Genomic DNA, 13,517 nt, shown 5'->3' with positions numbered 1-13,517 from the left:
ATATTCTAAGACATTCACTTGCCTTGCCTTTAAATCCCGTTCCTCTCTTATGAATTTTCCTCTTCTCTTTATGTCCTGCCCTAAACCAAAACTGTAATAAATAAATAAATCTGAAATGGTTTTTGGCAATAAAAACAATTCAGTTATGTAGTTTTATAGTAAAATGCATTTTCAGATGTCAAATTTGTTTTCTGTTTAATAAAAAAACTTCTTTTGAGCATACAATTCTTATTAGATTGTTTGGGGCCACAGTCTAAAAGAAAAACAGTATTTGATTGATGTCAGAAGACCAGTACACTCAAGCATTTTTGAGGTGGAAAGGTCACATGAAAAAAGAGAAGTCATTATCGATTCACTTCTCATTTTCATGTGAAAACTGTGAAAGCCCCCTATGTGATGAGGTCATTATTAATAGTTACTCTTTGTCCATCTGGGTTGGTGATGGCATGTGTAGTTCATAATATGGGAATTGACCCAGAGAAAAGCTAGCATCTTTTTCTTCAGAATTTATGCTGCAGTGAGCATGGAAAGCAATCAATCATTTGAGATTATGGGGACCAGAATTAGCTAAAGGTTTGTGCAATCTGGATAAACCTTTACAGAGGCATAGTTATGATTGATGTGAAGAGAGTGGATAGAAATATGTGTTCTCATGTATGTATGGAAACCCTTTGAGACTGAAGAGTGGAATATGAAGTGCATGCAGCATTAGGGGACTGAAGAAGACCTGCCTTGGAAGTGAGTATCTGAGCATCTGGGTGCTTGCTGCTTGCTCCTTTGGGTTGCTGGCCCTCGAGACAGCTGAAATCCATAGTAAGTGCTGCAAAGACTGGGACCCCCTGCCTGGGACCCTCCACAGAGAGGCTGCAGTTAATCTTGCAGCCTCTTGCATCAGCTGGGGCAGGAGGCATAAAAGCCCAGCTGCCCTTGGGCGGCAGGTGTGCCACCAGCGGGGTCGCCATCGAACGGGCAACATCAAAGGGGGTTGCCCCTTAGGGAGTCGCGAGGGCTGTACCCCCCTTCTATTACCTTTTCTTGTTTCTTATTCTTTTTAATTTATTTTCTTATAAACCATTCTAGAGGAGATTGGTGTTGGGGAGGGCGTGTGGTGCATGTGTAGTTCCTGCACAGGGTGGGAGCCTGTGCAGTGAACTGAATGATAGGAGAAAGTCACCAGATGCCTTCAGAGTGAGAGTCTGTAACTGGCAGAAGGCTGGCCCTCCCTGGGTGTGAGACAGGAGGGGGAGTAGATGGGCCCTGTGTGTTGAGCCTCAGCTCTCCCAGAAGGGACAGGAAGGGGGGAGGCATGAGTTTCAGGTGCCTCCGCTGCCAGAAAACACAGAAGACTTGGGAGTTGTTGAGTCTGAGCGGAACCTTGGGGGGGGGGAAGCGAGCCTGAACTCCAGCCAGTTCCCATGGATGGCGCAATCTCCGAGGAGGAGAGCACGCCGCCCCCAGTTGCTGCTGAGGACTTGTTGGGGGAAGCTCCAGCGAAAGTGCCAACTCCTCCCTTGCCAAGCAGCATGCCACCAGCATGATGCAGCCCCCTGACCTCGAGCCCGTTACTCAGGAGCAGGTGTCTTCTGATGAGCCGTTAGAGACACGCCCCCGTCACCTTGCTCCCGCCGCTGCGAGAAACGGACAGGGCAGAGACAGGACTTGCGAAAGAGTCAGAGATTACGATCGAAAACATTCCCTACTTAAGCTTGCCGCTCACAGTGGGGAGCTGCTGAGTCAACTTTATTCATACGCCGCAGAGCATGTCTAGAGTGTAGTTAGGGATTTTAGTGAATTAGTGCAGGTTTTTCTATGAAGCGTAATGCCTTTGATGTATCCATTACTTTAATAAAACGAGATTTAATTGCACCCACATCTCAGCCTCATAGTTCCGGCTCTGGATGGGACACTGTGTGAAAAAGTTTGAATGGGTATGACTGTTGCCAGTTCTCACAGAGGACTTCTGGGATAATTGGCTCCAGCAGGTTTTGTTGGTGGGCTCGCATTGGGTCCATATCAGCTGTTTAAGAGTCTTAGTAAGAAGGAGCATGGGTGATGCCACCCCAATTTCAGTGATTATGGGCAGAGGGAAATACACCCATGGGGATGTGGTGAATTACCATAGAAGAGGAGGGCAAGGCTATCTGTGCCTTGTTCCTTGCTGCCACTCCTCTCATGGATGGGTTCCTCGTTGCTCATCTGTCATGCCCACAGCTGTGTGTGCTCTTGTTTAACGCCAGATGGGTACACAATAAGACCACTCTCATCCATGATTTGATTGTGGATGAAGGTGCCGATTTGGTGTGCATCACCGACACCTGGGTGGGTGAGCTGGGAGGAGTTGATGTGACCCAACTTTGCCCACGTAGATACTCGGTGCAACACCAGCACAGGCTGCAGGGACAGGGGGGAGAAGTTACTGTGGTCTACAGAACTTCCATCTCTGTCACCATGGAACCACTCTGTCTTGGAGCTGGCTGTGAAGGCCTGCACCTGGTGTTGGGCCAAGGAGACAGTAAACTAGAGTTGCTGCTGGTGTATTGTCCACTCTGCTGCCTGGCAGCTTCTCTGACCAAGCTGGTAGAGGCTGTCTCAGCTGTGGTGTTGGAGGAGCCCAGAACAATAGTGCTGGGTGATTTCAATGTCCATGCTGGGGCTGCCTCTAGTGTTCCGGCTCGGGACTTCATGGCCTCCATGATGAACATGGGGCTGTCTCAAGTTGTTACTGGCCCAACACATAGGGCAGGGCACACCCTCGACTTAGTTTTTGCTCCAGATGGAGGAAGGGGTGGTCTGGAGATAGGGGGGTGGATGTCACCCCATTGTCATGGTCAGATCACTTCCTGGTGAAGTTTAGACTTAAGGCTTTGATCCTTCCCTGCAGGGGTGGTGGACAGATTAAGATGGTCTGTCCCCAGAGACTAATGGAATCCACTGGATTCCTGAATGCTCTGGGGGAGTTCCCAGTAGATAGAGCTGGTGCCCTTGTCATGCTGTGGAACAGCTAGGTGAGTTGGGCTCTTGACACAGTTGCCCCCGAGCTCCCTCCCTGGCATTGTGGAGCCCGGCTTGCACCTCGGTACACCAGTGAGCTAAGGGCAATGAAACAGGCTGGACGACAGCTAGAGTGCAAGTGGTGAAAGATGTACTGTGAGGCTGATCAGGCACGAGTAAAACATCATAACCGTGCCTACTGTGTGGCAGGGAGGGTGGCGAAGAAGGCCCACTTCTCTGCCTCCATCACATCCTCAAGTAGCCATCCAGTGGAGCTTTTCCGTATTGTCAGAAATCGACATCAACTCCAGGGAATGGAGTTTTAGACCCTTTGGAGGCCCACTGTGAATTGTTTGCAAGGCACTTTGAGGGCATAGTTGCTCGCCTCCATAGCAGTCTTGATGCCCCATCCACATCTACTATAGTCCCCAATGAGGTGTCCAGTGCAATGTCTGCTGCAACTTCTGGGGAATGGTTTCAGTTGATGCAGCCTGATGACATAGAGAAGGTGCTTGCAGTGATGCAGCCAGCAACATGTCCTCTCAACCCTTGCTCTTCTTGGCTTATTAAAGCTTGCTGAGGGGGTCTGACCGAGTGCATCCAGGGTGTGGTCAACACATCATTGCGGGAGGGAGTGGTTCCAGCCGCCTTGAAAGAGACGGTGATCCGACCACTCCTGAAAAAGCCTACCCTGGACCCATTGGTTTGTGACAACTTCTGACCAGTTGCAAATACCCCCTTTTTAGGGCAGGTGATTAGAGGGTTGTGGCACAGCAATTGCAAGTACTCTTGGATGAAACAGATTATCTTGACCCATCCCAGTGTGGGTTCAGGCCTGGTTATAGGACTGAATCAGCCTTGGTTGCCCTGATGGATGACCTTTATTGGGAGAAGGACAGGGGGAGTGCGACCCTATTATTCTTACTTGATCTCTCAGCGGCTTTTGATACCATTCACCATGGTATCCTTCTGGGCCGACTTGGTAAGCTGGGTATTGGAGGGACTGTTTTACAGTGGTTCCGATCCTATCTCCAAGGTTGTTTTCAGAGAATAGCATTGGGTGATTATCTTTCAGCCCCCTGGCAGTTGTGCTGTGGAGTGCCACAGGGTACCATCATGTCCCCCGTGTTTAACATCTATATGAAGCCCTTGGGAGCAGTCATCAGGAGCTTTTGGGCGAGGTGTCAGCAGTATGCTGATGATACCCAGCTCTTTTTCTCCATAACATCTGAATCAGGAGAGGCCATGCAAGCCCTGGACCGGTGTCTGGACTCGGTGATGGGCTGGATGAGGGCCAATAAACTGATTCTGAATCCTAGCAAGACAGAGGCACTGTAGGTTGGTGGTTCCCAAGTTCAGATAATTGGTCAGTTGCCTGCTTTGGATGGGGTTGTACTCCCTCTGAAAGAGCAGGTCTGTAGTCTAGGGGTGCTCCTGGATCCATCTTTGTTGCTAGAAGTCCAGGTGACCTTTGTAACTAGGAGTGCCTTTTTCCAGCTTTGTTTCTGAAAGGGTTTCTGAAAAGAACTGAGCAAAGTCAATAACTCTATAAATGGCTGTTATAATAGCTAAACAATAAAATCTCCATGTTCAGATGCACTAAAAGTGCCAAAAGCTGTGTTGTTCATGCCCTGCTTTGTGTGAGGTAGGTATTAAGCAGATGTAACTGCTTAATAAGCCTTTTAAGTTGAGACCTATCCCAGTCTGTGTCTGTGATAGAATTGCTTGTCAATATGTGCTTTTTTAAATAATGTTTTTAACCGTTTTTTAAAAGATGTTTTTAAAGCTTTTAAAAAAATATTTGTAATGTTTTGTTTTAATGTATTTTAAGGTCTGTTTTTATGATGTTTTAAAGTGTTTTTAGTGTTTCTGTTTGCCACTCTGGGCTCCTGCTGGGAGGAAGGGTGGGATATAAATCAAATAATAAATAAATAAATAATGTAAGAAACAGGCTCCTGCACTAGATCTTTTGATCTAATCTGCTTTTAATGGTTTTTTATATTGTTGTACAGTGGCCTGATATTTTATGAGAGGGCACTATATAAATACTTTTATAAATAATATGATATAATATAATCCAGCAGGGCCATTGTTAACAACCTGATAGAAGAGATCTGAAGCGGAGGGCTCCCAGTCCTGAACATTAGATTCACCAGTGCAGACCGTTAATTATGGGCACTGGAAATGAGCACTTCTGAATATCTGACTGCAAACCGATAAGTGGACCGTAGTTGTCAGGCCACAAGAAATGTAAAATTGGTAATGATTTTGGTTTGGTTTGTTTGAGCAGCAGGATTAGGATCAAATGTAGTTGTAGTGAGAAATCAAAATATAAAAATACCTTTAACCCCTTATTTCTCAAAGTGGGTGGCAAGCCTATATGTTAGGTGTGGGGAATCTTTTTCAGCCTGATGGTTGTATTCCCATTGAGGCAGCCCTCTGGAGGCAACATGCCATTAGTGGGCATGGCCGGAGACAAAAGTGGGAGGACCAGTGGATGCTAGCATTGTACATTAGACTGTGTTCTAGCCACATGCATGAAACACTCACACACACACATCCTCCTTCTAGGCAAGCAAGAGGCATTATCACAGTTCAATAGCACATTCCAGTCAGGCAAAACAGGGCAGGAGGGCACAGACGAAGGCCAGAGCGGAGTGTGGGCTGGGAAGAGGCCAGATGAAGAGGTTTGAAGAGCTACATTTGGGCCTTGGGCCTAAGGTTCTCCACTCCTGGGGTATGTAGAGGTGCTGGCAGCAGCTACGAAAGGAGCAGGCTTCTCCATGATCTTACCCAAATCCTAACACAGTGTTTATGCAAAAGAGAGTGCAGTCTGTCTGGTCAGTTCAATGTGGTGGTGGTGGTGGTGGTGGTATGCCCAGGGATCTATACCGCACTGGATGATGCTATAATTACAATTAAAAATGAGGTGGAGTAATGCAAAAACTCTAATTGTAATATACCTTCATTTTGATTGCTGAAGGTACAGTGTGACCATATGTAAGAATCCTGATCTAACTAAACTTAAAAAAGCCTGCTGCTTAACTGGTTTCCAGCAACTGAGCCTTGTATCTCCTGTTCTGAACTGGATTGCTTTTACAATTCAAGCACTTTTCTACTGCAACAGTAAATTAATTCAATGCATGCAAATATGTTCTGCTAGAATTCTGCAAAACTGGATTTATTTTACTGTCAGGCTTGAAAATGTTGTACATTGGAAGATGTGCAGATAGCCTATACAGTTAGGTTAAACCATAAGAAGTACTATAGAACCTACAGAAAACATTCAGCAAGGCTAGGAGGAATTTCTTGATGGTTTCATTTTATACAACGCTATATGCAATAAAAAATTCATGTTCTTGTACATATGGACTCAAAGGATAATTGGTAAATTTGTCAAAAGAGCTCAACAACTTGGTGTGTTAGAAAGTCTTCTAAAAAATGAAAGCTTGCTCACTATTCCGTGACATTTTGGTCAGTTCTAATAAACCTATTGCCTTATTGTTGATTTTGGATTTTTCTGGAGAAATCTATCCTTTAGAATGCATCCTGTTTGAAGTCAGTGGCAAAATTTCATTTTTAATTTTAATATAGTTAAATTATTGTTGTGATTATAGCACAAATATGTAGATAATGAGAGGAATGCTACAAGTTGTGTTTTATTAAACTCTGTGCAAACTGTCAATTGTGTAATACACTCCTTTATTCGAATATATAAATTTCCTTCAAAACCCTTACAGCAATTAGACTTTTCTTTTAAGTATTTTGTTGCTATAAAGATATGTGTCTTTTGGCCCAGCAATGTATCCCCTAAAGTGCTGTTTTCTTTTGTTTGTTTTGTTTTAAAAAATGTTAATAGCCACTTCGGGGCCCTGCTAGGACTGTGGGGACCCTTTCCTCCCTGCCATAGCCCCAATGACAATCCCCCTCCCCTGAAAAAGTTATTATCCTTGGAGGAAAGCTCCCATAAATGCTTATAGGTGTTTTCCTTTTGGAACTAATAGCCTATGTAGAGATTGGGGAGTGATTTCACCAGGACCATATTGGGTGCCGGCCAGTCAAATGGGGGGCATCCGAAGTGACTATTGACAATTAAAAAAGAAAGGCACATAACAGCTAAGAGCATGTGGTGGGGAACGGAACGGCCTGCTAGCACGGGCATTGCTACAGCTTTTGGGGAGGGGCAAGGGTAGCTGGAAGGTCCAAGTGGTGCATGTGCACTGGCACAAGCGCCAGATTGGTTCTGCTGGTGCATTTGTACTGTGCCAACATCCTCATCCTTTGTCTTCCACCTAGTAAGCTGCAATAATGCCCATGCCAGGAAGCTGTGGAAGTGCTGCCAGCTACTTCTGCATACAGCACTCCAGCTCACTCACTTAGCATCATGTCTAGTTCAGACCTCCCCCTATAGTTTGTATGGTCATACTGGCATACAGCATTGTTTGTTTTTAATTGCTTTTTGGTTATGTGGCTATGCTTAAAGATATTTCAGATGTTGTTATTTAACTGAACATTCTTATTTTTTATTATGTGTCTTTTTTATGCCTCTTTCCAAACAGGATTTTATGACTGGAACAAAACAGAAGGAACGATGTGATGTAGTTCTACATTTAATGAAAAGAGGCTGCATGGCAGATTTTATAGAAAGTCCAAAAATTGGTGTAACAAAACCTGTCAATGGTGCTAATATACAAGTGATACCAGGAGAAGTTTCAGTCCTCCTACGTCCAGGTTTGTTCATCAGAAATAAAATATTGTTTAATATATAAAATAAATTTTGAATTTGGCACAATTTAGCAGACTAAAGGGGGGGGCATTCATACAGAGCTTCTAGTCTGTTTTTTAGACAAGGAGAGATACCTGGTTTTGGAGAATTGTTACAGATCCAGTTTTTAAAAGGACTGAAAACATTCAAGCTTATACCCATTAAAACAACTCTTGGATATGCTAATTTAGTGAGCATTCTATACTTTTCTAAAATTACTATGCAGCAGAGTTGGCTTCCACAGTTATGTCCTTGGCATCCGTTTAAATAGCTAATAAGACTGCCTGTCACCATTAGCCATTGTCTAATTTCCATTAAAATGTTGAAATTGGATAATTAGAAGTGAAGAGGTCTGTATTCTGTTACCCCTCACCTGAGCCAAATTCTGTAAACAATACCAAGTATGCTTAGATTGCCCATTTTTTTTAGGTAGATTTTATTATCTTAAATTGAAGACTAGCATACGTACCCCAGGTGTAGGTTCTGCTGTTGTGGGGTGAGTCCTGATTCTCCCCACCCTCACTTCTCTGTTGGCACACACACCCTGAATCTGATTGCATTGTGGACTCCACTGCCCCCTGCTTGTTTCCTCATGCCTTCTTAAAAGCCAGTTCATTTTGAAGGGTTTTAACAGGAATCCTTGCGCTGCATGATGGTGTAGAGGTGTGCATTGGCCCCAAGATTCAGTTTGTATTTGTATCTGGACTTAAAAAAATTACAATCTTGTTTCTGAGTCACCCTGTCTGCTTCGATCTGTGATCGGGTTCCGAGTTGCTCTTTGTGCCCTGTTCATTTCTACGGGGAATCTGAAACAGCTAAACATTTTTTCTCTTTGGGCAGAAGTGAACGAAATGTTCAGACACAGGAGCCCCTCCAGAGTGGATTAAGTGTACCAAATTACACACAGGCACTTCTGTGTTTTTACATTTTTAATTATTTATTTAAAAAGGAAGAGTAACTTTTTCATTTTCTGCCAGAATTGGACTAAAACTTCAAAATCTGTATTAGTTTTATATCTGGGTGGGAGGGAGAGAGAAAGCAGACTCTTGCTCTTTCTTACCCTAAAATAACTAGGTGAGCAAGGGGTGTATTCTTGCTTTTCCATTTTTTGTAAAATACTAGCTGCTTCATGTCAGTTGGCTTAGTTTTCCAGTGCTTGTTTATGTTTGGAGGGAGGAACTCTCTGCAGCAGGCATTACAAGGTGAGGCTATCCAGAATGTTGCCTGTGGAGTCCTGAAAAGTTCTGGAGGGTATCTTTGTTTCTCAAGGAGAGATGCAGACAATTTTATAAAAGCTAAATGAAGCTTTTAACTTTTTTAAAAAATCTGCTGCTATGCTTTAATGAAAAAATTATCCAGAGCTATTCAGTGCTCTGCAGGAAACATTCTAGACAGCCTCACTTTTTGCCCATGATTGTAGAGAAACTTAGAGAGAGAGAGAGATCATGAAGCTTGGGGGCAGAGGAGGCACTGATGCAACTCACGGCACTTTGTTGACAACATGGTTTGACTTGGGAAGGTATAAAATCATCCTGAATTACCCTGATTCACCTTGTTATTCAGTCATTGCACACCCCTAGTGTGAAGGAGGTAAGGGGAACAGCTTCGTTATTGCCACAAATCAGCCACCCAACCTGCAGCATAGTCAAATGAATGCAAAGGAGGAAACTTCATGATAGTTATAAGGGTCAGCCAATCAGTACTCTGCATAGCTTCTCCTGGAAACAGAAGGAACCAATTGTTTCTCAGCTCAGTTGAATTTAGAAGTTTGCATGTGTGTACAAAAAGGGATAAGTACAGGCTCATAATGGAGTCGCTGTGTATATCGCCCTTTGCTCTCACTTCCAAATCTCAAGAATGTGGAGTTTAGTTGTCAACTAAAAGTGGTGCCAACTACTGTTCTTGCCGTACACCTGTATATCCTCCCCCTCAAGGAATAATGGATAAATGTGAGTTGCATACTCGCTCTCCTGAACAAATCCATTGTCAGAAACTAGGGATACAAAAGGAAAGTTCTATGGCAGTGCTATTGAAAGCAGCTGTTTAAAAGCATGCAGGTTGTTGACCTTTCCAGGCAGTAATCTACCATCTTCTCTAAATAATATATCAGCCCAGTTGACAGTGCTAAAGAAACCTTAGATGAGCCAGGTTCATGGTGGTTATTCCGTTTTCTCACTTTGTGTCCTGTAGTCTCTGCATCAAGTTTAAGCCTAGTTCTATCAGATAATCTATTTTTGCATCTACGTTTGTGGTAGTCTGCCTGTGTGTTTGTAACCACACACCCCAATTCCATCACACCTTCCATGTGTAGATCCTGTTCTGGACTGCAAGCCATATGTAAAAGGGGAAATATGTGTGTGGTGTCTACTCTAAAGGATGTGTGACAGACTCCATTGATTCTTGACTGGTGGGTGTATCCCGCCTGATCCGTGTGAACTGCAGAGCATACACAGCCTACTCATTCACATAAAACTATTTGGAACAGGATGAACAGGAGTTTTTTGTAAACCACTTAGAGGTTTTCTACAATCAAGAGGTATATAAATTTTGTTAAATGAAATATAAATATATTTTGAGATGAGTTTTATAATTTAATACGCCACCAGTACAAGCTTATGTGACTGCATCAAGAATGTTAAAAGTCACTTTCTTACCCCTTCTTTAAAGAGAAAAGAGAGCTTGAGGATTCGTCCATGGCCAGTTTCTTTCAGTAATGTGATCCACATCCTCTACCCTGTCAGATGGTAGTATGTCCTCACCATTAGCAGACTTGTGAATCCCTAACTTGCAGGTCTTTCATTACACAGCAAGCCCTTTGGGAATCACTTTTCTAACGTGTCTAATATTTTTTTTACTATAAACAAAAAATGGGTTTAGAGATCTTGTATGGGTATCTACCTGCATCACAGTGCTTCATAAGAAGCTAACACATCTGCCAGTTATCTACAAAGATGTGACTGTCACCAGCTGCTAATTCTTAGAATCAGAGCAAGATGTATTTACTGAGCGTATCTTGGTCTTGTTCATGTTAGAGTTGCACAGGTACAAGCTTGGTCCACTGCAAACTGTTGCTATGGTAAGTTAATGCTGAATAGAGTAGAACCCATTGTTTACTCATAATGCTGGTGTTCCAGACTCCTAGGGATTTAAATGAAAGAAAACAAAAACCCTTTTCATGACAAAAGTATTTCACATAGTGGGAGTCGCCTGGAAGTTTGGAACCTCTGTGCGAAGTTCGTTTGTAAAAACATAATGCTTAATGGGATGTTAGCATGTTGAACTCCTGTTCATTCAAGAGGAGAGAATATGGCAACATGAGTTGGGTATGTGTGGGAGTTTCTGAGTGAACTATTTGCAGCTGATATATAGATAATATAGCTGTGTTATCTCACATGTTGCCATTGCCAAACCTATGAAGTTGCCCAAACCATTTGGGAGCTGAGGAAGATTTCAGGTGGTTGTTTTTCCTGCCTGCAAGCTCCTACGCATCTTTTGCTCTTCACTGTCTCACCTCAGTTCATCGCCTTGCACTGTATCTGGATGTTGTCACCATGGCATCAGCTCTCCTTAGCAAAATGATTGGCAAGCAAGAGTTAAGAGTAGATCTGCTGATGGAGGGGGAAAGGTTACTAGGGTGAATCATGGTATGACTTTATAAATCGTGTTATCTCTGATATTTCCTCTTTCATGCTCTTTTCAAGCTAGCAAAATATAATGGGCAGTGCTGTCTATTTCCTTGATTAAAAACAGGAATCTTCATGAGGCCATCTTTATAAGCACAACTGGGAGAACTTTGTAACTTTTCATTGATGCAGTTGTCCAGTGCAGTGAACATCAAGATACGTTGAGTTTAACCTGAGCTGGTTTTTTAGCATTGTGCGCTGGCTCTTGCTGAACTACAAAGCCCCTGTCCATACTTGTGGCCATGAAGCATCAGTCCCTTGTCATCATCCCCGCCCCCTTCACTAGAGGCAGCTCCATGTTGGTAGCAAGCAAGTCATCTGAATTTTAGCAAGACTCTGAGGCTTTGCTGACCACTTGAATGTTTGAAGTGTTGAGAAAAGCTACAGCTTCTGCTCGTGATGGATATTCTATCACAAGCACAGAGGAAAAAGTAGAGTGATTGCATCTTTGAAAGGAAAGTGTTGCATGATTAGTCAGTGTGCCTAATAGAAGTGATGGAAGTATTTGTATTAGCGGCTGTTTGTTCCAGGAAAAGCCTCTACTTCCTACTTGCATTCTCAGTGAAGGCCTACCCAGCAAAAGCGGTGGCACCACTAGTATTTGTCCCAGGTTTTTTTTGCAGTCCCACCCCCTCTTCATACATTACTCACTTGAAGAGAAGTCCAGGGGTACAAAGGGTGTGATATTGTGCTGCTTGCCTATGCTTGACAGTTGTGCATTGAGCATGGATGTCTGCAAAAGGGAGCCTATGTACAGTGTCTTCTACATGGTAGTGCAGAGCTCCTGATTTTGTGGAAGCCTACACACACTCAGGTCTATGCACACAGTATTCTCTTGTTTGTAGTTGCCTATGCTCAAGATGGGGACATGAGAGGCAGGGGGATCATGTGGCAGGGGCAGTGGTGCGGCCCTACAGCCCACTGTACTTGCACAGCTCTCTTCACATGAGTAATGTGTGAAGGAGGTTTCAGTTGATTCTGTAATCTCCTAGTTGGATAACCAAAACCACTCAAGCCAAGCTTGCAAAAAGTGGTTAGATTTCATCTACTGCCCTTCTGACAGACATCTGTTAACTCTGGAGGCCAGCTATTGAAAGGTCTTCAAACGTTATTTCACATTTGTATACTTCTAACGAATACCTCTCAGAAAAATGGTGTAGTCCGTCAAGGATCTGTATATTCTATAAATTAATGTCATGTTCTTGTTAGCATTGGCAGTTGTGAAGGAAAAACATGGCCATCCCTTCCATGGAATAACGTTATAATAAAACATGAGCACTAATTCTGTTTAATGGAAATGATTTCACACTGAATAATTTATTTATTTTATTTTATTTATTTATTCGATTTCTTAGTTGCTCATCTGGCTGGCTACCCAGCCACTCTGAGCGACGTACAAAGCAAAAAGCATATAAAACATCAAAATAAGACGAAAAGAGAAGAGCTAAGGGGGAAAGGGGTAGATTATCTGGAAATCTCATTTGCTTTTCATTATATCCATTCAACGGGGAGTATTCAGCAGTGACAACAAGCAAGGCTTCTGTCTTACTTTTTTTAATTACTAGAGAAACATAATACTGCTGTTTCTCTGCCAAGTCAAACACAGTTGCACTCTGAGACATTTGTTTGTTGTACAATGATTTATACGGGAGAGGCATGTGTGCATGGATATTTCTGGGCTGGTATGATTAGCCCCCTCCAGCTGTACCTCCTGCAAATAAAACAGTCACCACCCTGACATCCAGGAATCATGTTAGTGGCTGCCTTGTTTGGGAACTGGTTCCAACATCTTTGATGTTTTCAGAGTACCATACATGCTAACAAAGTTAATACAAATGCAACTCCTGGGATGTAGGAGAAGTGTTCCATTGTGGAAGATAATGTGAAAAACTTTCTGGGATTGGCAGTTCCCTTATCTTATTCTTTGGCTATCCAAGTAAAGGGCTGCCACCAGAACTGTGGCTCTTGTCCAGTAACACAGGTCCTGAAAGCAGTGAACTGGATTTTTAGGAAATACTGATGAACCTAAACTGGAAGGGGACCTAAATTGTAGCTCAGCTTCCTGATCAAGGATATCT

The 13,517-nt window shown here is 43.3% G+C and overlaps 1 protein-coding gene across 8 annotated transcripts in view; it reads left to right on the top strand.

Moving 5' to 3' along the window:
- ITGB8 (integrin subunit beta 8) overlaps positions 1-13,517 on the top strand; it is a 68,045-nt gene that overhangs the window by 25,120 nt on the left and 29,408 nt on the right. For all 8 annotated transcript variants that reach the window (XR_009758131.1, XM_061586822.1, XM_061586820.1 and 5 more), the window contains one exon: positions 7,551-7,722. Coding sequence is in view for 7 of the 8 variants with exons in the window: in XM_061586822.1 (XP_061442806.1) it covers positions 7,551-7,722 (172 nt within the window). In the remaining variant the exon portion in view is untranslated. The remainder of the gene's footprint in view (positions 1-7,550; positions 7,723-13,517) is intronic.

This window comes from Rhineura floridana, chromosome 10, assembly GCF_030035675.1.
Source record: "Rhineura floridana isolate rRhiFlo1 chromosome 10, rRhiFlo1.hap2, whole genome shotgun sequence".
Lineage (NCBI taxonomy): Eukaryota > Metazoa > Chordata > Lepidosauria > Squamata > Rhineuridae > Rhineura > Rhineura floridana.
Note: the sequence above shows the minus strand (reverse complement) of the source record. Positions and strands in the feature narration are given on the sequence as shown.